The 27,457-nt window shown below is 37.0% G+C and overlaps 1 protein-coding gene across 2 annotated transcripts in view; it reads left to right on the top strand.

The window, feature by feature from the left end:
• The window catches only part of LOC115209616, a 348,899-nt gene that overhangs the window by 178,776 nt on the left and 142,666 nt on the right, over positions 1-27,457 (top strand). For both annotated transcript variants that reach the window (XM_036501478.1, XM_036501479.1), the window contains exons 9-10: positions 6,687-6,748; positions 13,012-13,107. In XM_036501478.1, coding sequence (XP_036357371.1) covers positions 6,687-6,748; positions 13,012-13,107 — 158 coding nt within the window. The remainder of the gene's footprint in view (positions 1-6,686; positions 6,749-13,011; positions 13,108-27,457) is intronic.

Genomic DNA, 27,457 nt, shown 5'->3' with positions numbered 1-27,457 from the left:
TATATGTATGCATGTGCCTGTGTTTGTTCTCCATCACCACTTGGCAACTGGTGTTGGTGTGTTTACATTATTGTAACTTATTGGTTTGGCAAAAGAGACCCATAGAATAAATACCAAGCTTTAAAAAAAAAGTCCAGGATCAATTTGCTTAACTAAAAGCCCTTCAAGATGGTGCCCCAGCATGGCCACAGTCAAATGTCTGAAACAAGTAAAAAAAAGTTTTATGATGGGCTTCTTTCAGTTTTTGTTGAAACAAAACCACTCATGAGGCTTTGGTTGACCTAGGGCTATAGTAAAAGCCACTTAGCCAAGGTGCCACATAGTGGAACTGAACCAGAGAGCAGGTGGTTGAGAAGTAAATTTCTTAAGCAAATTTCTTGCCACACAACCATTCCTGCACCTATAATGCCTAAAAGAAAAATTTGGAATAACTTTGCTCACAGGTCATACTCAATATTACCAACACCATCATCACAAGCTACCACAGGAGCCTCTATGTGGTTGCTCAGTCTGCTGGAAATAGCAGCCAACTCCAATCCTCTCCTGACATTGTAGCTAATACCTTAAAAAAAAACAAAAAAAGAATCTAATGAGTAGTGTTTACAAGATACTGTATGCCTGAAAAAAAGTTTAGATGGTCATGGCTGGAATGCTTCTAATAATAGATCTGTTGCATCAGAAACTCTTTCCATGGTCATGTTTTTCCTTACAAGTGTCAACTTGCAACAACAGTTTAAGCCAAACATCGCTGGTCAACAGGGTGGCGGTGGTGGTGGTGGAGGTGGCGGTGGTGGTGGTGGTGGTGGTTCTGGCGGCGGTGGCAGCTGTAGTGGTGGCTGCAAATGCCATCAGCATTTCACTTTCTCCAAACTTAGCGTTCAGAAACTAAACAAAATATAAAGGCCTGGGAGTATGTGGTGGTGGTGGTGGGGGGGGGGGTCTGCCTCCAGGGACAGGTGGGCTGTGCACTAAAACAACAGCAATAACAACAACAACAACAACAATTATAAGTTATTGATTTTCTTTCATTTTCTCTTTGTGTCAGTTGATTTAAAGCAGGTGAAACAAAATAAAAAAAAAAATGAAAAGAAAACTTTTTTTATTTATCTTATCTTTAAATAAAAAAAGACAATAAACAATTTGTTACAACTGTGTTAGGATAAATGAGGTCAAGCAAGCTGTTTCATCCATGGTGGCAGGGATGGAGTGAGTTGGGGACAAGAATACAAAAACAAAGATCCACACATCTTTCCATTCTACATTTGTTATAGCCATTCTAGTTCTCATAGAATGCTCTTGTTGCTTCTTCTGTTAGCTTCTTCTTTTTCTTCTAGATTCTTCTTTTTCTTCTAACTTCTTCTTCTTCTCCCTTCTCCTTCTTCTTCTTCTTCTTCTTCTTCTTCTCCTCTTCCTCTTCTTCTTCTCCTCCTCCCCATCTTCTTCTCCCTACTTCTCCTTCTTCTTCCTCTTCTTCTTCTCCACCCCAGCTTCTTCTCCTCCCCCTTCTTCTTCTTCCTCTTCTCCTCCTCATCTTCTCCCTACTTCTCCTCCTCTTCCCCTTCTTCCTCTTCTTCTCCACCCCAGCTTCTTCTCCTCCCCCTTCTTCCTCTTCTCCACTCCAGCTTCTTCTCCCCCCCTTCTTCTTCTTCTTCTAGCTTCTTTTTCTTCTAGCTCCTTCTTCTTCTTATCGCTCAACTCCATCTTTTCATTCTAGTTCTTTCTCCCTCTCCCTCTCTTACTCTCTCCCTACCTTCATCTTTTTTCCTCTAAGCTCTTTCTCCTTCACCATTTAACTGTTTCTCTTTCTTTTTCCCTCTAGCTACTTCTTTTACTTCCTCCTCCTCCACCTCCACCTCTGTCATTTGCTTGTGTCACATTTGTAAATCACCATTGTTTAAATTTGTTTGATTAAGAAAATGAAATGTTAGTCAGACTTGTCTACTGACTGACATACAAGGGAAAAGTCAAATAGAATTTTGAAACATATGTTTGATACTGTAGCTATTGTCAGTGGCTATATAGACTTTAATGTAAAGTCTGTGTGTGTATGTGAATTACTTGACATTTAAGGCCCTGTTAACACAGTTGCAGTAAGAGCTGTGTTTCTCATTGATTTAGAAATATCTTTTAACCTCTGATTAATGGATTATGTTTCAAATAATTTTGTGTGTGTGTGTACACATATATATATATATATATATATATATATAGCAATTAAGGACAACTACTTAATAAGGAAAACTTAACAAGAAATTGTCAGGTAGATAGCGTAAAAACCTCATAAGAGAAAAAATTTCGAAAATAATTATTTCTTATTGAACATATTAATTTATATATAGAGGGCATTATACATACATGCCAGGAGGCATTCTACATACACGCCATACGCTAAGAGGGACAATCAGTCATTTCTACCAAAAATATTACTAATCCCACCGAATGCAATTTTTCAAAGAAAGACATTTAAAAATATATAGACCTGCATCACAGTGATTTCATACTTACGCAATCATCAGCAGGCCTGAATATACTATAAATAAACAACGACCCTGCCTCGCTTAAGTCGATCAGCTAACCAGTAGCTGATCGACTTAAGCGAGGCAGGGTCGTTGTTTATTTATAGTATATTCAGGCCTGCTGATGATTGCGTAAGTATGAAATCACTGTGATGCAGGTCTATATATTTTTAAATGTCTTTCTTTGAAAAATTGCATTCGGTGGGATTAGTAATATTTTTGGTAGAAATGACTGATTGTCCCTCTTAGCGTTATGGCGTGTATGTAGAATGCTCCTGGCATGTATGTATAATGCCCTCTATATATAAATTATATATATATATATATATATATATATATAATTAATTAATAAGGGTGAGAGAATTAGATACATTTATTTTGTGGTTGAAACCTATTGGATCTATTTCTAGTGCTAGAGTGAGCCACATAGTGACCACTCTTTATATTTATATATATATATATATATATATATATATATATATATATATATATAGTAATTCTCAGAAGTATGTATACCCCTAAAAAATTTCAAGAAAATTGTCATTACTCTGATAATATTGAAGGAAATGAAACAAAATTTATTCTGAGTAAATTATATTACACATGCAAATATTATACAAATTTGGAATACAAAACAATAAACATTTTCAAAGATATTAATGAAATAATAATAATAATAATAATGAAATTATTGTATACAGTACTCAGGTGCACCACAACTTGTCAGAAAGTACGTATAAAGTGTATGCAGTAATGTACAAATGTCTGGAAAGCGAACAATGTATGAGTCAGATACATGCTTGCGTGTGTATGTAGGGGAGGAAATCAGGTGTAGTGTTGGCGAATCTCAGAAAGCATGTAAGTTTTGAAGGATGCAGTGCTCCGACAACTAACAACCGATGCCGGCAGTTTGTTCCATGCTTCAGCAACTCTCAGCTTGAAAAAAATGTTTCCTAAAGTCATGGGAGCTGTGCTGTTTTCTTACTTTGTAAATATGTCCACGGGTGCTAGACAGGTGGAGTTTGAAAAGGTGCTCAGAGTTATTGTTTGTGAGATGGTTGATAATTTTATGGGTGTCTGCCAAGTCAGCTGCCAGATGTCGGAGTTTCAATGTGTCCATACCCAGGAAAGTAAGGCATTCAGAATATGGCAAATGCCTGATGGAGGGTATTCTTTTGGTTGCACGTCACTGAACGGCTTCCAGATGATTGATATCCTGGGAAAGATAGGGGTTCCAGACCGGTGATGCAAATTCCAGGTGAGGTCTTACCATAGCTATATAAAGCCGCAGATAGATAGTTGGAGAGCGGCTCACAAAGGATTTGGTGAGTGATGCCAAGACACCCTCAGCCTTCTTGACAATTTTAGTGATGTGTTTTGTCCAACGCAAATCACTGTCAACAATAACACCCAGGTCACGTTCACACAAAAATATGTACACTCTAAAGGGTTATTTGCTATATTCAATATTTGGTATTACCGTCCTTGATTTCAATGACCGCATTAAGATTTGTGGGCATAGAGACAACTAAATTTCCACATATGACCGATGAAATCAACCTCCATTCATCCTGAATAATGTCTTTCATCTGTGTTACAGTGTGGGTATTTTCTCCTCAACCTTCCTTTTCAAAACACACCACAGATATTCTATACCTTTATCTTTTTATCTGATAAAAACTTGGTCATCGTTTTTGAAGTGTATTTAGGATCATGTTGAAACATGGAATGCCTCCCTAATTTCTTGATGCTTTTCAACATTGTTTTCTGAATATGTCACAAGGGATAAGGGGAAAATGTGTAATGTCCATTATTTATACTTTGTCTTGCATGGATTCACAATTTAGAATGGTGATGAACTATAACCTTTGACCCTGCCACAAGAACACTTGGAGTTCTTTGCTAATCTATACAATATTGTTAGCCTGGTGTGCAAACAGAGCTTATGAAGTATTTTGCCTGGTTTGAAAATCCCTCACCAATAACTCTTATTATTTTACTTGGCTCAGTCATATGACTGCGGTCGTGCTGGAGCACAACTTTTAGTTGAACAAATTGACCCCAGGACTTATCCTTTGTAAGCCTAGTACTTATTCTATCGGTCACTTTTGCTGAACCGCTAAGTTACGGGGATATAAACACACCAACACCAGTTGTTCAAGTGATGGTGTGGAGACAAACACTGATACACACAAATATATATATATATATATCTAAAAGAAAACAAATTCGATGACTGGCATCTATGCTAGTGGAGTGCTAAGAGTACTATATGAGTGTGATCGTTGCCAGAGCAACAAGCTGGCCACCATGCCAGTGGAACGTTAAAAGCACCATTCGAGTGTAAGCATTACCTGTGTTGCCTTACTGGCACTTCTACTGGTGGCACGTAAAAAAAAATTGAACGAAGTCATTGCCAGTGCCGCTGGATTGGCTTCTGTGCAGGTGGCACGTAAAAAGCACCATTTGAGCGTGGCCCTCATGCTGGTGGCACGTAAACGCACCTACTACACTCTTAGAGTGGTTGGTGTTAGGAAGTGCATCCAGCTGTAGAAACTCTGCTAGATCAGATTGGAGCCTGGTGCAGCCATCTGGTTCGCCAGACCTCAGGCAAATCATCCAACCCATGCCAGAATGGAAAGGTGTCATTAAACGATGATGATGATGACAACAGGCTTCTTTCAGTTTTTGTCTACCAAATCCTCTAATAAGGCTTTGGTCAGTCCAAGGCTTTAGTAGAAGACACTTGTCCAAGGTGCCACACAGTGGGACTGAACCTAGAACCATGTGGTTGGTAGGCAAGCTACTTACCACACAAAACCTGCATTGATCAAACTATCATATGTTGTTATACACCACTTGTCTCAGTGTGCTTCCAGTTCTTTGATGAAATCACCCTTCTTTTCTATATTGGCCCAAATCGTTTACCTAAATCATCTTTCTATCATTGTAAAGGTCTTCCAAGTTGCCTTTCTAATCTCTTGGATACAACTGCACAGGTCCACCTGTTCTCTGTGACCATTGCATCATGACCAGCCCAGTGAAACTTTTGCTTTCAGTACCCTGATATCACATCATTTATTCCACTTTATATATGCTCTCACAATGATCTTCCTAGTGTAGATCTTTCCATAGCTCTTTATGTTGTGGCCAATCCATGCTCTTCCTTCTTCATAGTAGCCCTTGAAATTTCTTTTCTTGTTTTCATGCCTGCTAATGCACTATTTTCTGGCATCTAAGTCATTGTAGTCATCATCATCATCATCATTTAACGTCCACTTTCCATGCTAGCATGGCTTGGACAATTTGACTGAGGTCTGGCGAACCAGATGGCTGCACCAGACTCCAATCTGATCTGGCAGTTTCTACAGCTGGATGCCCTTCCTAATGCTAACCACTCTGAGAGTGTAGTGGGTGCTTTTATGTGCCATCGGCACGAGGGCCAGTTAGCTGGTACTAGCAACGGCTATGCTCAAATGGTACTTTTTATGTGCCACCTGCACAGGAGCCAGTCCAGCAGCACTGGCAATGACCTCGCTCAAATGCTTTTTTTTCATGTACCACCAGCACAAGTGCTAGTAAGGCAATGCAGGTAACGATCACACTTGAATGGTGTTTTTAACGTGCCATCGGCACAAAGGCCAGCTTGTTGCTCTGGCAACGATCTCACTCGTATGGTACTCTTATCGCTCCAATAAACATGTGGTGTAAACATTCAAACATTATCACTATCTTTACAATCCTGTAATTCACATAGAAATTTTAATCATTCAAACATTATCACTATCTTTACAATCCTGTGATTCACATAGAAATTTTAATCATTCAAACATTATCACTATCTTTACAATCCTGTATTTCACATAGAAATTTTAATCATTCAAATTTATCTTGGTGTGTAAGTCGGACCTTGTGTTTTGGTTGTACAGTTTGGCCTGAACAGTCCAACTTGTATGACGGAAAATGTGGTATAAAGCTCTGAGTAGCATTAAAAGGAATCTTCAGTTTCAAATAAACATATCTAAGCTTTAGTTTTCTATTGACTATCCGTTTACTCTCATTTCAGAATTTATATACGCGTGCACACACTCTTATAATTTATTTACATGTATTTCTTGACTGAAAGAAAAAAAAAAGCAATACATCTAATTCTTTGTTGTTGTTTTTCAGATAGAGGCAACCGGACGCTTGCATTCATTAAGGAGAAAGAGTCTAAAAAAACCCCACATGGAGTAAGTAAAATTTGACAAAAGTCTTGTAGAATAAAAATTTTATACACCAGGTATGTCTGTGAGGTTAAGAAGCTTGATTCCCAACTATGTGATCTTGGGTTCAATCCTACTGCATGGCACCTTGGGCAAGTGTTGTCTTCTATAGCTCCAGGACAATCACAGCTATGTCAGGGGATTTATTAACCAGAAACTGAAAGGAAGATCATCGTGTGTGTGTGTGTGTGTGCACATGTGCGTGCATGTGTGTATCCTTGATTGTTATGTTTGTTTGTTCCTTCTTGAGCTATGCCTGGCTCATAAGGGCCAGTTTCCCAGTTTCATTGGCATATAGGTTCCCCACCTAGACAGGACGCTGGTCCACCGCAGGTGAGCTGCTAGATGCAGGAGGAGGAAAGAGTGAGAGAAAGTTGTGGCGAAAGAGTCAGCAGAAGTTCCCCATTACCTTTTGCCGGAGTTGTGTGGAGCTTAGGTGTTTCACTCATAAACACACATCACCTGGTCTGAGATTCGAACCCATGATCCCTCAACTGCGAGTCCGCTGCTCTAACCACGAGGCCATGTGCCTCCACTTGTGTTTGTATCCCAAAAATGTTTGACAATCAGTGTTAGTTTACATTCCCCTGTAACTTAGTGGTTTGGCAAAAAATACTGATACAATAACTAGTAGACTTATAAATAGTTGACTAAACCTGTCTAGGCATTTTCCCACGTAAAACAAAAGAGTAGAGGTACACATTTAAAGGGGAAATATAGAGAATGAACTATCATTCACATATATGAACTATAGTTACATATTGTACATGAACAAGGATTCATGTATTTAGTTGTTTTGACCCCAGAGGGGTGGAAAGCAAAATAAAACCTGAAAACATTTGTATTGAGAATCTAGAAGTGCAAGGGTAGAGTCTGAAAGGTACTCGATCACCTAAACCAAATCTCTACACTATTGTTGATATGAATAATAACTGATTTTTTTTTTTTTACTTAGCACAAATACCCTGTCTCATAGGTCATGGTCTCACAAAATTTGTTTATTGTGAAGTTCGTTGTTTTGGGAGGGAGTCTCTATGTGGCCATTCACTTTGCAAGAAATAGCAATGAAATCCCACACACTTTCACACATGCACCATATTGCTCTCCTTTTGATCCCAACTCTCCTGAGACCACCTTTGGTTCTGTGATGCACACTTCCTGCTTTAAAGTAAATCCAATTAAAGCTTTCATCACAATTTTCATGATAATTTATGTTCCAAATACTAGCTTAATAATGACAGTTATTTTACTAATTTTTTCCTTATTTCAAAAGCAACTGCAACAGGAATATAGTAACAAAAGGGTTAAATAAAGGCCTAGATATATCTCTGTTGCTTCCTTCTTTTTAAGTTAGCAAAGTGTGATATAAAGTAGATTTTGGCTACTAATTCTAGCATATCAAGTGACCCTGTTAACTGGATGCTAGTAATAAGAATACACAGTTTAGTCAAGAGATTAACAGCTAAGTAATAGTTTACTAGTATTCTTTATATTTCTCTTGAAGTTGACTGATTGAAAAAATCATGAGCTGGGGGTGGAACATACGTGCATACACACATATGTATACACATGTATACATATGCAAATGAATTCATGTATATATATATATGTATATATATATATGTGTGCGCATATATATGTATGCATAAATACCTGCACTCATACATTCATATTTACATACATATACCCATATATACACATGCATATATATGTGTGTACATACATGTGTGTATGCATGCAATATATAGGTTGCGGCGAATAAATTGTTGTCTAAATTATACAAAACTGAAAATAACACTGTCATCTCATTTTAACAGATATATTTTACCAAAATTACATAAAAATATCTTGAAATACTAAAGAATAAATTTATTCAATAAAATTGCCATTGGCTTCAACCACAGCCTCCAGACAACTTCGGTATCTCCTGCAACTCTTCTAGATGGTCTCCTTGTTTAAATTGGTGAAAACTGCCATAATTCTTGCCTTCAGTTCATCTTTGGTGTTACATGGAATTTTGTTGATCTCTCACTCAACTGCACCCCACACATAATCAAGGGGGTTGCAATCTGGGGAGTTAGGTGACCAGATGTTAGGAGTGATGTGGTTGCAGAAATTGTCAGACAGGCATTATTGAGTACTCCTGCTTGTGTGGCATGGTACAGAGTCTTGTTGCCAGACATAGCGTCTTCTGGCAGCCACCCTATTGACCCAGAACAGCACTACCTCCAGGCCCCTGATGTAGGCTTCCGTGTTGAGTCTGAGGCCATGTGGGAAGATGAATGGAGGCATAATATCACCATCATTAGTGATTACTCCAAACACCATGATGTTGACTGAATGTTTGATTTTTATCACCCTTGGTACATGTTTTGGGGACTCGGCAATATATATATATATATTGTATTAAATTAGAGACAAAACTACTATTAGGCAAATCATACAATGAAAAACTTAAGCCAATACATAAGAAAAATATTTAAAACACCTGATGAATGACTGTAACTCGAAAATTTAAAGAAATTAACAGCAATGAAACGATCGTAGTGTTATATTAATTATATTTTTTTAATAATTTTGTTATTTAAATAATATAAATTAAATAATCTTATGTATTGGCTTAAGTTTTTCATTGTATGATTTGCCTAATAGTGGTTTTGTCTCTAATTTAATATAATATAATATTTTACTATAAAATTGGATTCAATCCTAAATCTGATTTTTCCCTGTAAGTTTGGATTTATTCCCTAATATTTATTATTATATATATTCAAAGCATGTTTGAATATACATATGTACCTACATGTGCATGTATATATATGCTTACATTTATACATATATTGATACCTATGTATATATACATGTGGCTGACTTATTCACAGTTTCATTTTTATCAAATTTTGCTCACAAATTATTGATCAACCTGACATTTACCAAAAGCATTTACCTAAGGTACCTTTCTGTAGGATTGAACCTGGAACCACATTGTTGTGAACGTCTTAATCACACATACAATTAGTTGGCAAAATCTCCCTCTTGAAGTATCTAAATTATAAAATCAACAAGGGAGATAATTTCAATAAGATCAGTTGACAGTGAAAGCATTGGACATGTTCCTGTCTTATTAGGTCTCTTCAGCAAGGCATTTTCTACTATGTTTGCAAAAGTAAAAACAATTAACACATTCACACTTACGTACACACCAAATTCACTTCCCAACCACTTAGTTTCTCATTCAGTTCCACTATGCAGGACCTTGGGCAAATGTCTTGTACTATTGACCCAAAGCAACCAAAGCCTTTGAGTGGATGGGAACTGGATAAGGACATTTTGTACATGTGTGTTTGTGTGATTACTTGTGCAAAAGTTACAGATGCTAAGTTTCTTGTTATTTCTTGTGTCATTTGGGTGTGTGTGTCTTGACATAGTGTGATTAAGAATGATCGGTTTACAAACAGTGTCATGTGAGAACATGTCAGGTTATAGAGAAATATTACCTTGCTTGGGAACATGTGAGGCTTGGTGACAGGAAGGGTATCCAGCTGCAGAAAAGCTACTTCAGGGTAGTGTTCTCCATATTAAACATAAACACGGTAGAAATTCATTTATGTAATATAAGTTGAAAACTTTGATCATATTCATTTTCTTCAGCCATATTGGTCATATTTATAATCACTGTCATTTCATTGCCTGTATTTCTGCATATGATGATGGTGATGATAACTCCTAGTCTTTCCAACTGAGTAATACATGCATCATTCAAGAGATCATATAAGTGAAACATTTGTTACTTTAACCAAATGCTTGGAAAAATTTGATCCATTGTAATTGGCTTTGCTCAACTATTTCCATCAACTGATCTTATTGGAATTATCTCCCTTAGTTTTAGATTTTAAATGCTCCTAGTAAGCATTTTTTAATGAAATAATGGCTTGAATAATCTCATTTCATTGAACTGTTTTAAGTCATTATATAACATATATAGGATACCATACCAATATTTATATGGCACTTCATAACCACCATCTTTATCTTCTTCCTACTTATTTCCTCCCATTCTTATATAATGTAAGGTAGTCGTGTACCTCCTCTACCTGCTGTGATTGTCTCTCTATCATAATTTAGCATTTTATAAACCAACTTCCCTCTTCTCTAATACATTTTCACTAACTCAAGGAGGCTTTTTCTTTTCTTTGTCTTGCAAGTTACTTGTGACTTCACTAGTGACAGTGACACAAAAAGGCACCCAGTACACATTGTAAAAAGGGTGACATTAGGAAGAGCATTTAACTGTAGAAATCATGCCAAAGCTGACATCGGAGCTCAACATGTTCTTGTGGCTTACTGGATCCTGTCAAACTGCTCAAACCATGCCAGCATAGAAAATTGGTCATCAAATGATGACATGAAGAACATTCCTTTGAAATATACTCTCTCTCTCTCTCTCACACACACACACACACACACACACACACACGCGAACTTCAGATATGTTGCCCTTCATGAGGGCCAGTCAGGCAGTACTGGCAATGGCCACACTCAAATGGTGCTTTTTATGTGCCACCTGCACAGGAGCTGGACTGGCTCCTGTGCAAGTGGCACATAAAAAGCACCATTTGAGCGTGGCTGTTGCCAGTACCGCCTGACTGGCCCTCGTGCCAGTGGCACATAAAAGCACCCACTACACTCTCGGAGTGGTTGGCATTAGGAAGGGCCTCCAGCTGTAGAAACTCTGCCTGATCAGATTGGAGCCTGGTGCAGCATCTGGTTCACCAGTCCTCAGTCAAATCGTCCAACCCATGCTAGCATGGAAAGCGAACGTTAAACGATGATGATGATGATTCATCAGTTCACACATCTTTCCTTTTTAGCTGGGAATTGTAAAGTGATCAATATTGACTTCTGGGGATTGGTAGTCTGTGTGATTTTTCAAGGGGGTCAATAAAACATCTGAAACGCTTTTGAGCATTAAGAGTGCTGAATTATTAGCAATCTGAATCAGTTATTCCAGGCTAGAACTCACTAATTTTTCCAGCCACTTATCAACTAATAACTAGTATTCACCAAATGCATATTTCACATTATATATTCTGACTATATTCATATATGACTAAATTTTTGTGATGAAATGATTATCTCCCTTAGTTTAGCTGTGACTGTTAGGGGACCACATGTATTTGAATTTTTATTGTTCTCTATCAATTTTGTTAGTGTTTTTATTCAGTTTCTCTAAATATTTCTTATTAAAATGCAGGAAAGACATAAGAGAATGAAGGAATTATTGCTTTTAAATCAAGAAATTTTTTTAATAATCACTCTTTGATTATTGTACTTGCATAGCAAGTGACCTGATCTTAGATTGTGTGCTGAAACAGAAACAATTGCAGCGTGAAGGTGTTTATAAACCATTTAAAAACATGCAAAAACTGTTAGATTCACTTCATCATTTAAATTTAATTTGTCAATGAACAGGCCACGGTCTCAAAGTGACAAAAATATGTTGACAAATTAAATTTAAATGTTGAAATGAATCTAACAGTTTTTGTATGTTTTTAAATGGTTTATAAACACCTTCCATGCTGCAATTGCTTTTTAATTTTATTTTAGAAATATACATCAGGAATGTGGTGTCAATAAATTATTACTGATTTCATGAAGAGGTCAATGATATAATAAATTTGCTGGTCCCTGCTTTATAGCTTACTCAGTGGGACAAAGATTGTTCCAGTGATCTCTTTGCAATGCCCCCTGGAATGGTAGGAGGAAGAGAGAAGCTCTTGATATCTTCAAGCCAAACACATTGGAGCAGACATTGTGAATACTCAGCCTAAATGAATAAACTTTACAATATGTGTTAAATCCTTTTTATGCAGTTTGTAACCCCATGTGTATACTAATATTTCTTGTATATTATAGAACCTATGCATATCCATAATTAACTTCAGGTAGCATCTATCTATGCATCTATACTAGCTCATTAATCATTAGCATTCTCAAGGTGAATCATCTTTCTGTACAAGTTTTCTTCCTTGTAGCTACAGTCAAATTGAATTTCATTTTGAGGGGAGAAAACTCGTAGGGTGAGATGATTTGCCTTCAGTATGCTAAAGGTTAGAATAACTTTGAATATATGCATTTGTGTGAGGGAGTAAGATGTCTTGAACCTTCACTATACATTACCAAAAACAAAAGCAAAAAACCTTAATTTCCCTCTTTTCCAATGTGTACAGGTATTAATAAAACAGAGGAAAGTAAGTGCCGGAGTAACCGATGAGACACAGCCTCAAAGACTTGTGCCTAAAACCATGTTTGTTAATAAATCTAAGGTAAGTTGAACTAATGATCACACTGTTTCTTATAAAGTGTATTCAAATGTTTTTAACAATTTGTAGCCCTTTAATGAGGTATATTCTATGTTTGTCCTGTGTTTACTTCTTAATTATTCTATTTTTTTTACTCTAACATCTACTTTCTTACCACCCCTTTTCTAGAAAGTGTTGTTGCTAGAATAAGAACGAGCTGGGTAAAGTTCAGAGAGCTGCTACCTTTGTTGGTAACAAACAGCCTCTCTGTCGGAGTGGAAGGCAGATTGTATGATGCCTGTATACAAACTAGTTTGCAACATGGTAATGAAACAGGGGCTGTGATAGCTTGAAAGAAATGAAGTCAGTATGCTCCATTGGATATGCAATGTCAGTGTGCAGGTATAACAAAGAGCTAGTGTTTTGAGAGTAAAATTGGTTATAAGAGGTATCAGATGTAATGTGCATTTGGATGAGAACAGCTGCATAAAAACGTTTCAATCTCTAAATGTGAAGTTAACTTCTAGAAGAGAAAGACAAGGGGCAAAGTTATGAAAATGAGCTTCAGATTTTGAGCCTGATAGAAAATGATAAATGACAAAGACAACTGGCAGTTTACTGTGCTCAACCATCTAGCCAAGTAAAATTGAGACCATAATGATATGTCCTTCTGTCCATGCCCCTGCATGCAATCTGTCCCTGACAAACCTCTCCCTCATATTCCATTTTCCCATAACCTCTCCCTTCCCTTCTGTCTCCCACTCTCCCTTGTGAACCTACCTGCACACTATGTCCCTGTCAAATCTCTTCCCCACAATATATCCTCCTAACAGTCCCCACCTCTACCTACTCATTACATCCCCCTCTCCTCCACCTTCCATTCTCCTTTCATAACCTTATAAATTTACCCTATCCAATCCCCGATCCACTTCTCTATACACCTCCTTTTAACTTGACCCTATCACTTCTTCATCTTATCTCTCTCTTCTCTCACTCCACTCTCTCTCCATTTTCTCTCCAGCTGAAGTAGCCATTTATCTCCTCTGCTACAAGACCCCTATTTCTCTCCCTCTATTCATATATAAGTTCTCATCACCTGGCACAAAAGCCACCTCCCTCAATACTACTCCCTGATCCCCTCAGTTGAGGGGTCTGTCTTGCAAGATGCTTGGTGACCTCACTGCTATTGGTGCCACATAAAAAGCACCCAGTGCACTCTGTAAGGTGGTTGGCTTTAGGAGGGACATCCAGCCATAGAAATCATTTGAAAGCAGGCAGTAGAGCTTGGTGCAGTTTTCTGATTTACCAGCTGTTGCCAAACCATCCAACCCATGCCAGCATGGAAGGATCTTGATGGTGATATATACACATACACTTCAAACTTTGCATGATATCTAAGCATATATAGTTTTTGTTGTGGTACAAGAACATAAAAATAAACAATATAGGCGCAGGAGTGGCTGTGTGGTAAGTAGCTTGCTAACCAACCACATGGTTCCAGGTTCAGTCCCACTGCGTGGCATCTTGGGCAAGTGTCTTCTGCTATAGCCCCGGGCCGACCAATGCCTTGTGAGTGGATTTGGTAGACGGAAACTGAAAGAAGCCTGTCGTATATATGTATATATATATGTGTGTGTGTGTGTGTGTTTGTCCCCCTAGCATTGCTTGACCCGTCACTTAGCAGTTCGGCAAAAGAGACTGATAGAATAAGTACTGGGCTTACAAAGAATAAGTCCCGGGGTCAACATGCTCGACTAAAGGCGGTGCTCCAGCATGGTCGCAGTCAAATGACTGAAACAAGTAAAAGAGAGAATATAAGTTTCTGTGCAAGTATGCAGAGTATAATATATGCTAATTTATATTGGAATAGAGAGGATTACATCACCCAAAATGTAGTTTTGTTTGGTCAGCCAACTACATACATTAGAAGGTTGGAAAGTATTATGATGATTTAGCCAATGCAAGTGATATAAACCATCAACTGTCATAAATGATGGAGAGAGGAGTGCAGGAGTTAAAATTCTCAAAGAAGAATTTAGGCAAATGGCAGCTAGTTAATATTCATCCCCACCATCGTCGCTTGACAACCGATGTTGGTGTGTTTACATCCCCCATAACTTAGCAGTTCAGCAGAAGAGAATGATAGAATAAGTCCTGGGGTTGATTTGTTCAACTAAAACGCCTCTTTACGGTAGTGCTCCAGCATGGCCTCAACCAACTGACTGAAACAGGTAAAAGAATCGAAGAATAAAATTGAAAGGACACACAAAGAAACACAGTGTAAATAGATCTCTTCTACTTCCAACAATGTGTATTCTAGTTCTGTTACTGAATTACCTACTAATTGAAATGTGATTGAAATATAATCTATGTGGCTGAGTATTCCATAGACATATATACTCTTACTCTTAATGCATAATCTGCGGGTAGAATCAGTATAACACAGGGCATCACAAAATTGACTCTTTGAATTACAACAACAATGTATCTTTCTCTTCTTTATCCATTTACCTTATTTCAGTTATTAGACTGTGGCCATGCTGGGGCACTGCCTTGAAGGGTTTAAGTCAAACAAATCAATCCCAGTATTCAGGTTTTTTTTATTTTGTCTGTCTTTTTTATTTAAAGTCTGGTGCTTGTTTTATCAGTCTCTTTTGCTAAACCACTAAGTTATGGGGATGTAAACAAGCCAGCTCCAATTGTCAGGCAGTGGAGGAGGACAAACAAAAACACGACAATACACATGCTTAGACGCACACACATACACGCATGTGAAAGGCTTCCACACAGTTTCTACCTACCAAAGACACTCATTGGTCAGTCTGGAGCTATAGTAGAAGACACTTACCAAAGGTGTTGCTCAGTGGAACTGAACCCAAGACCACATGGTTGCGAAGCATTCCTGATAAGCTTCCACTATTTCCCTTAACCTAATTTCAATCACAAGTCTTGGATTGACTTCAAGTCATCATCATCATCATCGTTTAACATCCCCTTTCCATGTTAGCATGAGTGGGATGGTTTCACAATAGCTGGTCAGGTAGAAGCTGCACCAGACTTCTGTGACTGTTTTGGCAAGATTTTTACAGCTGGATGCTCTTCCTAACACCAACCACTCAGCAGAGTGGACTTAGTGCTTTTTACATGACACAAGCACAGGTGAGGTTAGTTTTGGCAAGGTTTTTCCAGCTGGATGCCCTTCTTAACACCAACCACTCAGCAAAGTGGACTTAGTGCTTTTTACATGACACAAGCACAGGTGAGGTTAGTTTTGGCAAAGTTTTTACAGCTGGATGCCCTTCTTAACACCAACCACTCAGCAGAGTGGACTTAGTGCTTTTTACGTGACACAAGCACAGGGCACAGGTGAGGTCAGTTTTGGCAAGGTTTTTACAGTTGGATGCCCTTCCGAACACCAACCACTTTAAAGTGTTGACTGGGTGCTTTTAAGTGGCATAATAAAAACACACTTGTCCAAGATGTAACAGTGGAACTGAACCTGGGACCTGGTGATTTGCAAAATGATCTTCTTAACCACTCAGCCCTATCTTTACATATATCTACAGTTACACAGCCAGACAGCAGCATTTCTCAACAACTAAAAATTAATTCCATTTATACCTTTTACTATTTTCCTTTTGTCTTATTGCTTTTTTTTTTTTCTCTTCCCCTCTTACTTCTCCTCACTCTCATTGTCTCTCAATTTCTTTCCCTTATCCACCATTTCTTCTTTTTTCTCTTCTTTTCCTTGGTCTTCTAGCTTCTTTTTCTCTACTTCTCTTTTTCTTCTTAGCTTCTTCTTCTTAGCTTCTTCTTAGCTTCTTCTTCTTAGCTTTTTCTTCTTAGATTCTTCTTCTTAGCTTTTTCTTCTTAGCTTCTTCTTCTAGCTCTTTCCTCTTCTTAACTCCTCCTCTTCCCATAGCCACTAACTCACCTTCTCTCCCTTCTCCCTCCCCTCCACTACAAAGCTCAGACATGCTACACTGTAGTACAAGCGCCTAGCTTCTTTAGTAATAATCTCTTAATGACACGCTCAGCCATTTAGGTGTGCTTGCAACAACACACCTACTGCAGCAGCTGTTGTCTCCTGTGTCCACATCAACTTTTCCTCTATCAACTGAAGTGTAAGAGGTGAGATATTTACCTTCCATTTGAGGTGAAACCCTTATTTCCTCCCCCCACTCTCATTTCAAATAGCACCCTATGGTAATTCATTGTTTTTCTACTTTCTCCTTTATTTATATATTCATTCATATATATATTTATATTGCACATATATTTATTTATTGATAATTTGGCACTCTTTATTCCAGGTACATCTAATATACATGCATCATATATATATATATACATATTTTACATATGCGTATATGTATATATATATTTATACGTATTTGTATTATAGTATAATGTGTCTGTAAATGTTTTATAGATTACTAAAAACTTTTTAGTATATATATAAAAAAATTGAACTATCAGGTTTATTGTCTTGATTTTCACATCTTAATTAAAAGAAGTAATTTAAAAAATACTATAATTCTTTGAAAATTTGAAGAATTTTTTTTTTTAATACCAATAGCTTCTTTTGGTACCATCCCGGCTAAAACTGCTTCAGTGTCTCATTTTTAAATATTCATATCATAACTTAAAACTTTTGTTATAATTTTATGCAAGAAACTTCAGAAATTTTAAAGTTTGACAATGAAAACGTTATTTTATGAAGTGCTTCTAAATCCTTAATTAAAATCATATATATTCCTACTTTAAAAACAAACTATTTTTATAACAATGGCCAGAATAGACATAATTTGCGTCACAACTCCAAACACTATACACCTTCGAAAATCTAATATGAAACTGGTCAAGTGTTTTCTTATATTGTAAAATATACTTAAATCCTAATTAACTCTTATATATACTCTGTGCATTTTCATCTTCTTTTCTTCTATTCCTGTATTTGTTTGGATTCATAACACTTGATATATATATATATATTTATTGAAATGGATAAATGAATTATCTTGTTACGGATTATTCAAATTATAACCGATACCTGGGTAGCAAAAATCACAACAGAAAAATCACGGTTGAGGTTACAACCATGGGGTCTCAAATATATATATATATATATTTCAAAATGTGACCTTGTGTGTACCGTTGGCGATTTTTTTTCCTCTGTCTTCCCTTCTCTGGATCTTTCCTTCTCCTATGTTTCCAACGAAGAGCTCCGCTCGAAACGTTAAACCCTCCTTCTTTCCTTCTTTCCTGAGCGTCCAATAATACTATATTTGTTCCACATACTCGCGTTGTTGTGTTTTTTTGTGCTTTCTTGTTTGGATTAACTATATATATATATATATATATATATATATATATATGCTGTAACTTGTCTGAAGATCCTGTGCACATATTGATGAAACTCAGAGTAGCAAGAAACTGACTCAAACAAAATAATGTATATATATATATATATATATATATATAGTGTGTGTGTGTGTAGATTGTCTTGTGGTAATTGTTTTGACGCTCTGCATTCTGAATTCATGTTTCACCAAGGCCAACTTTCTCTGTCATCATTTCGATGTTGATAAACTCCCAAATCTGTACTCGGATTTATTTTCCTGTTTTTTTTTGTTGTTTTTTTGAAATTTCTGCCTATTTTCCTTTCTTTAAGAAATCGGTAATTGATGGACCTAGGGAGAAATGGGTTCTGTCACATCTAAAATTTCTCAATACGCATTGTAATGCCTCTGTGACACCACCAAGAACTGAACTGGTGGCAGAAAGTGTATTTACAACCCACATAAGTTACTGTGGCATTTCCTGGACAATTTAGTTTGCTGGGTTTGATCTCTAAGTATTTGTTTGAATTTTTTCATCCCTTTTTCCTTCAACAGCATGGCTGAGTGGTAAGAAGCTTTCTCCTCCACATAGTTCCAGGTTCAATCCAACTGTGTGGCGCCTTGCTTCAGGCCAACCAAAGCCTTGAGTGGATTTGGTAGACAGAAATTGAAATGAAACCTTTGTGTGTGTGTGTGTGTGTGTGTTTGTCCACCACCATTTTGACAACCAGTGTTGGTGTGTTTATGTCCCGCATAACTTAGTAGTTCATCAAAAGAGACTGGTAGAATAAGTAGTAAGCTTTAAAAAAAAAAACTAAGGATTGGGTCAATTCATTCGACTAAAAATTTTTTAAGGCGAAGCCCCAGCATTTTGTTTACTTGTTTTAGTCTAATGACCAAGATAAGTAAAAGATGGTTTCAGTCACTGTATTATGGCCATACTGGGGCAACACCTTGTGAGAGTACAATCGATTCCAACAACTATTATATCTATTTTATTGAGCCCATATGAGTGAAAAGCAAAATGAACCTGAGTGGAATTTGAAATCAGAACATAAAAGGACAAAACCAGATACCACAAATTAGTTTGTCCAGTGATCCACTGATTGTGTCCTCCACACTCCATTTCCTATATATCTATCTATATATATATATATATATAAATATATATATATATATATAAATATATATATATAATATATATATATATATATATATATATATATATATCTGTAAATGTAATATGTGACAATCATTTGGTAGCCATGATAAAACTCCGAGTTTCGGATGTCGGGGTGGAAATCCACGCCGCTATCTCTTCAGCTATCCGGCCATCGGAGAGGAAAAAAAAAAAAAAAAACTGCCATTATTTCATGTTTGCTATTCATCATGTTAGCAAAGTTTGGACAAATGTATGTACTAGTTGATGTGTGTGTGTGTGTGCATATGGATAGGTAGATAGATACAGATATAGTTGAGATATGATCATCACCACTTTATGTCCACTTTCTATGCTATCATGAGATGGACAGATTTATACATGTGTATGTATATGTACATATATATATATATATATATATATATATATATGTATGTATATTTATATACTTGTAAGAAAAAATCTTTTGCTATATAAACAACCTTTTAAACCACAGAATTTCAGTTTGAAAACAGCTATAGAAAAGCTCAAAATTCATTAAAGTAACTGTAAACATTATCATTAAAATAAAAACTATATCCCCCAGAAGCCATCTCTAGTCATTTTTTCAAATATATATATATATATATATATATATATATGTGTGTGTGTGTGTGTATATATATGTTTGTGTGTCTGTGCTTATCCCCCCACTATCGCTTGACAATCGATGTCAGTGTGTTTATGTCCCCGTAACTTAGCGGTTTAGCAAAAATACTGATAGAATAAGTGCTAGGCTTACAAAGAATAAGTCCTGAGGTCAATTTGTTCGAGTAAAGGCAGTGCTCCAGCATGGCCACAGTCAAATGACTGAAACAAATAAAAGAATATACATATATATATGTGTATATATATATATATATATATATATATATTATATATATATATATGTTTATGTCTTTGTGTTTGTGCCCCCACTCATGCTTGACACATGATGTTATGTTTACGTCCCTGCAACTCAGCGGTTTGGCAAAGGTGGTGCTCCAGCATGGTCGCAGTGTAAGGACTGAAACAAATAAAAGAATAAAAAAACTTCCTATTGGCACACCAATTCTAACAACCTGGTGTTGGAACTCCCTATACATAAGTTTTAGAACAAAACATCAATTGAGTACAGAGCTTCATAAGAAATTGAGATGACAAATAATTGTTTATTCCTTTGGCATCCCAATTTACACACACTTGATAAGTGCACTCAGGAAGCACTAAACCTATGGTGTTTAACCCTTTCATTACCAACCCAGCTGAAACCACCTCTGGCTCTGAGTACAGATGTCTTGTTTTTATAAGTTTTGAATTAAAATCTTCCACCAAAACTTAGTTGCGATTTATGTTCCTAACATATATTTAGAATCAATTGAAAGAAACACAGAGTATCTCAACAAAAATATGGTAACAAAAGGGTTAAAATATATAATAGAGAAACAATTCTTAACCCTTTTGAGACTAACCTGGCAGAAACCGCCTTTGGCTCTGTAGTACAAATGTCTTGTTTTCATAAGTTTTGAATTAAAATCTTCCACCAAACCTTACTCGCAATTTATGTTCCTAATACCCGCTTAATGATAACTGAATTATTTTATTAAATTCTTTGTTACATTTAAAATAAATTGAAAGCAACAGAGAGCATCTCAACAGAAATATGGTAACAAAAGGGTTAACAAATTATTAATTTAACCCTTTTGATACCAACCCACCTAAAACCACTTCTGGATCTGTAGTGCAACTGTCTTGTTTACACAAGTTTTGAATTAAAATTTTCCACCAAACCTTAGTCACAATTTATGTTTCTAACACTAGCTTAATGATAACTAAGTTATTTTACTAAATTCTTCATTATATTTAAAGTAATTGAATGAAACACACTGCATCTCAAAATAAATGCAGTAACAAAAGGGTTAATGCTTCTATAATCTTCACCACTCTATCTCCCTACATTTAAGGTATGAAACCACCTTCTTGACACATTTTTTGAGTTAGTCATGTTATTCAAATTTAAAACCTCAAGATACCCATTGCTTGTGTGTGTTACACAACAGAATGTCACAACACTGATTAGATGCCACCATGCATGACCATTGACTTGCTGCATTTCTTTGGTTTATAAAAAACATAAGTACTCTGTTTTATGTATTTAGGTTTATTACATTAATTTATAAAGCCAAGCTTATACAGCATATGTATGTATGTATGCATGTATGTCATTATTCAGTTTATTTCAAGACTTCTTTCCAATAAAGAACTGGTTTCTATCCTAGATCCAAGGTTCCTTCATTAGAATTTCAACATTAACAACAGGGTATGTTTGTATGTATGCATGTATGTGCAGATTTGTGTTTTATGTATGTACTCTCATGCATAGAGTTACTTATCTAGATATGCTCATATATATTTAAATGAACTTCTGGAAAGTTTTACAGATTTTAACAGTTCCGGATCTGTAGCCTTCGAATTAGCTTTCTCCTTTCTGGTTTTCAGAAGCCTAATTTCTCAAGATTGGTATTTAGGCAGTGTGTTATATATCCCAGGGCCCCAATAATTACAGGTATAAACGTGAACTTGTAATCTGGATAGAGTAACTGCAGATTTCTCAACAGTTCAACATAGGTGTTCTCCTTTTCACTGATCTTCAGCTTTGTTAACATCTGCTGGGCAGCTAATTTCCACAACTGTGTAAAGTTTCTCTTCTCTATCCCATGTCTGTCTGTATGTATGTATGTATGTATGTATGTATCTTTATACTCTATTTTTACTTTTCTCTGTCATTGGACTGCAGCCATGCTGTGACACTGATTTGAGGGAAAGTTTCCAACACTTCCCCTATCTAGAGCTTATCAACTTAAATAATTTTGTTGTTAAATACAATTATTCTTGCTCATATAGACCCCCAACTATCTAACTGGATCGTTTTTTTTTTGTTTTTTACCTATATGTATGTGTGGGGCGGGGGTGAATTTTTAGATCTTTCTTCAAGCATATACTCCTTAGCATACAACTTCTAGACAAAATGTTCATCATCATCATCATTGTTTAACATCCGTTTTTCATGCTGGCATGGGTTGGATGGTTTGACTGGGGACTGGCAAGCCAGGAGACCACACCAGGCTCCAGTCTGATCTGGCAGCGTTTCTACAGCTGGATGTTCTTCCTAATGCCCACCACTCCGAGAGTGACATGGGAGCCAGTCAGGCGGCACTGGCATCAGCCACTGTATACCAATATGCTTTGTTGACAAACAAAACATATAAAATTAATTTCTTTCCCTAATATTGTCATCGTCATTGTCATCATCATTAATGTCCGTTTTCCATGCTATCATGTGTTGCACAGTTTGAGAGGAGCTAGCAAGGCCAGAAGCCACACCAGGCTCCATAGTCTGTTTTAGCCTTGTTTCTATAGCTGGATGCCCTTCCTTTATAACAACCACTTTACAAAGTGACACCATCACCAGTGCTTTTCAGGTGGCACTATCACCAGTGCTTAGAATGTTATTATTTTGTTATGGAGAAAGGTTCTGGCATGATTTGATACCAAATTTAACACAGTAAATAACCCACTCCACCATTCTACTCTCTTACACCTATAATATTTGTCTATTTATCATAGTCTTAGAATCTTCATAATTTGTTAATACTTCAAAAGAATAGGTTGCTTTCAGTTTCTCTCTACCAGATTCACTAACATGGCTTTGGTTGATCTGGGGCTATCGTAGAAGCCACTTACTCGTACAATGGTACTTCTGTGGGAACTGAACCGCTAAACCACATAGTTAAGGAGAAAACTATCTATATTATCCTAATACCTGTGGAGTGCTGTTAATACACAGCCTAGCTAAATCTTCACATCAGATTCTGTTCACAGTTTAGCCATGTCATTTTGTTGTGCCTGGCTTTTCAGGTTTTGGCCTATAATCTTTGCCATATTGCTCTCCTCTTGACACATGATATGAAGACAGAGTCAAGAGTAACAGTAGCTCAAGGGCCTAGCTTATGGGTTTTACATATATATATATATATATATATATATATATATAGGTGCAGGCATGGCTGTGTTGTTATGAAGCTTGCTTTACAAACTATGTAGCTTTGCAGTACCTAGGGCAAGTGTCTTCTATGGCATTGGCTGATCAATATCTTGTGGGTAATTTGAGACGATGGAAACCATGTTGAAGCTTGTATGTACACACACACACACACACACACATACTTACCTATGTATATTTTGATGTTATTGTCACTTAACCTCAGATCAGCCCCAATGAAGTAGACCTACAATCAAAGGTGTTCCATCCCTGACCATCTTGTCTGTCTTTTCAAACACAGTATATCTGGGATTACATTATCTAATGTGTCCTTCCTTTCAGAAGTGTGTGATTTGAGGGTGGTCCCATTTTTTACTGAAGAGCATGAATGAAGACCTTGGCGATCATCATCATCATCGTCATCATCATTTAGCGTCCGCTTTCCATGCTAGCATGGGTTGGACGGTTCAACTGGGGTCTGTGAAGCCAGAAGGCTGCATCAGGCCCAGTCTGATCTGGCAGTGTTTCTACGGCTGGATGCCCTTCCTAACGCCAACCACTCTGTGAGTGTAGTGGGTGCTTTTTACGTGCCACCGGCACAGGAGCCAGACGGAGCTGGCAAACGGCCACGGACAGATGGTGCTTTTTACGTGCCACCGGCATGGGGAAACCTTCTACTCTCATTAAAGCAGAGTTTTTCTTGGAAAAAAATGAAATAGGAAGGTCAACTCAGAAAGATTTGGCTGATGTATTGAACAAAATCCAAATCATAATAGCTTTCTCTCTCTCTCTCTCTCTCTCTCTCTCTCTCTCTCTCTCTCTCTCTCTCTCTCTCTCTCTCTCTCTCTCTCTCTCTCTCTCTCTCTCTCTCAACTTGATATCTTAAAATTGTCAGTTCTATTTTGTGTCTAAATTCAAGTTTAATCATTTCTATACTAGACATGAAAGATATCATTTACTTTGTAGTTATCACCTCATTCACCTCCCTTTCTCAATCTTTCTGTATCTGTTACACACACAAATACTCTCTCTATCTATTTATCTATCTATCTATCTATCTATATATCTATCTATCTATCTATCTATCTATCTATCTATCTATCTATCTATCTATCTATATATCTATCTATCTATTTATCTATCTATCTATCTATCTATCTATATATCTATCTATCTATCTATCTATCTATCTATCTATCTATCTATCTATCTCTATCTATCTATCTATCTATCTATCTATCTATCTATCTATCCATATCTATCTATCTATCTATCCCTCCCCTCTCTATCTACCTTCCTCTTGCTTTCTCCCTCATGCACACACACATAGAGGCATGCACACACACACACACTGAAAATAAAAACTGTGTGATTTTGTTTTGATTTATTTTTCCCTCTGTTAGTTAATTGTGCTCCCCCTCTGCCACCATCACCACTATCATTACCACAGCTACTACTACCACCACCTCCATCATTAGCCACTACCATTTTCCCACCTTTACTACTCACAATAATGTCTCCACCACCACCACCACTGCTACAAGTATATTACACCCCCACCCCATCACACCGCTACCACCAACTCCACCACCACCATTTTGCCACTTCGTTGCCACTCTCTCTTTCCTTCCTCTCCACCTACAACTCCCATTCCTTACCCCCACCTCCCTCTTGCTATCCATAATCTCTCTCTGCACCTACTATAATTATTGTGTTGATGGCTCACAAAGGAATTTGATCCGTTAAACAATTAACCAGCTGAAATGTACCTGAAATATTTCACTGCTTTCAAATTGCAGATTGCTGAGGGCTATTTCTTAATGTAAGCGCGCCTGCATAACTTTCTCTATAACCTGATGTCACAACTGTTATTTTCCTTAATGCCAAACTGAGCTTCAGGGACTAACGTATTTATCAGTATTACTACTGAAAACAAACTCTCTTTGATGTCCATTATTATTGTATGTGAAGGCGCATGGCCTAGCCATGAGGGTGTTGTATTCATGATCGCTAAATTGTGGGTTCAATTCCTGGACTAGGCAGAAAACAGACTCACTTTGATGTCCATTATTATTATTGAATGTGACAATGCATGGCCTAGTCATGAGGGTGTTGTACTCATGATCACTAAATTGTGGGTTCAATTCTGGACTAGGCAGAAAACAGACTCTCTTTGATGTCCATTGTTATTATTGTATGTGACAGCACATGGCCTAGTCATGAGGGTGTTGTACTCATGATCGCTAGATTATGGGTTCAATTCCTGGGCTAGGCAGTGAGCTAGCGCAATCATTAGCACACTAGACAAAATGCTTAGCGGCATTTCATTTGTCTTTGTTTTGAGTTCAAATTCAGCTGGGGTTGATTTTTGCCTTTCATCCTTTCGGGGTTGATAAAATAAGTACCAGTTAATTCCCTGAGAGTCAGTGAAATCAACTTAACCCCTCTCCCTAAATTGCTGACCTTGTTCTAGAATTTGAAATCATTATTTTGATATTAAGACGGCGAGCTGACAGAATCGTTAACACACCGGATGAAATGCTTAGAAGTATTTCACCCATCGCTACATTCTGAGTTCAAGTTCCTCCAAGGTCGATAAAATAAGTACCAGTCGAACACTGGGGTTGATGTAATCGACTCATCCCCTCCCTCAAAATTGCTGCCTTTGTGGCAAAAATTTGAAATTATCATTATGATTATTATTATTATTGAGTGAGAGAGCAGTGCATGCCATCAAAGTGACACTGGGGTAAAATATATGAAGTCCAATATACCCATCATGACTACCCATCTGATAAGAGTACACTAGGCACATATTATTACTACTATTATTATGTGGGGTTGATGCCAATGCCGCCTGACTGGCCCTCATGCCGGTGGCAGGTAAAAAGCACCCACTACACTCTCAGAGTGGTTGACATTAGGAAGGGCATCCAGCTGTAGAAACCTTGCAGTTATTTTACTAAATCCTTTGTTATATTTAAAATTAATTGAAAGAAACACAGAGCATCTCAACAGAAATATGGTAACAAAAGGGTTAAAATATATAATAGAGAAGCAATTCTTAACTCTTTTGATACCAACCCAGCAGAAACCGCCTTTGGCTCTGTAGTACAAATGTCTTGTTTTCATAAGTTTTAAATTAAAATCTTCCACCAAACCTTAATTGCAAGTTATGTTCCTAGCACTAGCTGAATGATAACTAAGTTATTTTACTAAATTCTTTGTTATATTTAATTGAAAGAAACACAGAACATCTCAAAATTAATACAGTAATGAAAGAGTTAAAAGGCCATATCTGGCCCCTATTTTCAACATGTTTTATGTTCAAACTGGTCAGATCTGGCCTCTCACCAACCCTACAATTTTAAAAATAGTCACATCATCCAATATTTCAAAATTATCCAATAATGCCTGATTAATTCAAACCAATGTGAATAAATAGACATGGATTTGACAGAGTAATCTGAATGTTAGAGGGTTAAAGCAAGAAGTTTGTATCATAGAACCAGGAGTGGTTAGGGTTAGTATTAAAAAGGTTAAAACAAAAACTGTAATTTAATGCAAATTAGTAAAACAGCAAATTTTGTATGCTGTCAATTTAATGTGACAGTCCCAATGAAGGGAATAATACTACTGCTATTTAGCCTGAGGAAGCAGCACTGCTCTTTGTCAGCCTTGACATATTTCCTGTGTCCTTATGTTTACAAGGGGGAGATAAGCACCTCCACCCAGCTAAGCCAGCATTCAGAGACTAGTTTCTGAGTCGTTGCTCGTCTTCAGTCTGGAGTAGCATGACTTGCTAGTTGGAGA

This window comes from Octopus sinensis, linkage group LG3 (assembly GCF_006345805.1).
Source record: "Octopus sinensis linkage group LG3, ASM634580v1, whole genome shotgun sequence".
NCBI classification, from domain to species: domain Eukaryota; kingdom Metazoa; phylum Mollusca; class Cephalopoda; order Octopoda; family Octopodidae; genus Octopus; species Octopus sinensis.
This window is presented reverse-complemented; position numbering and strand designations above follow the sequence as displayed.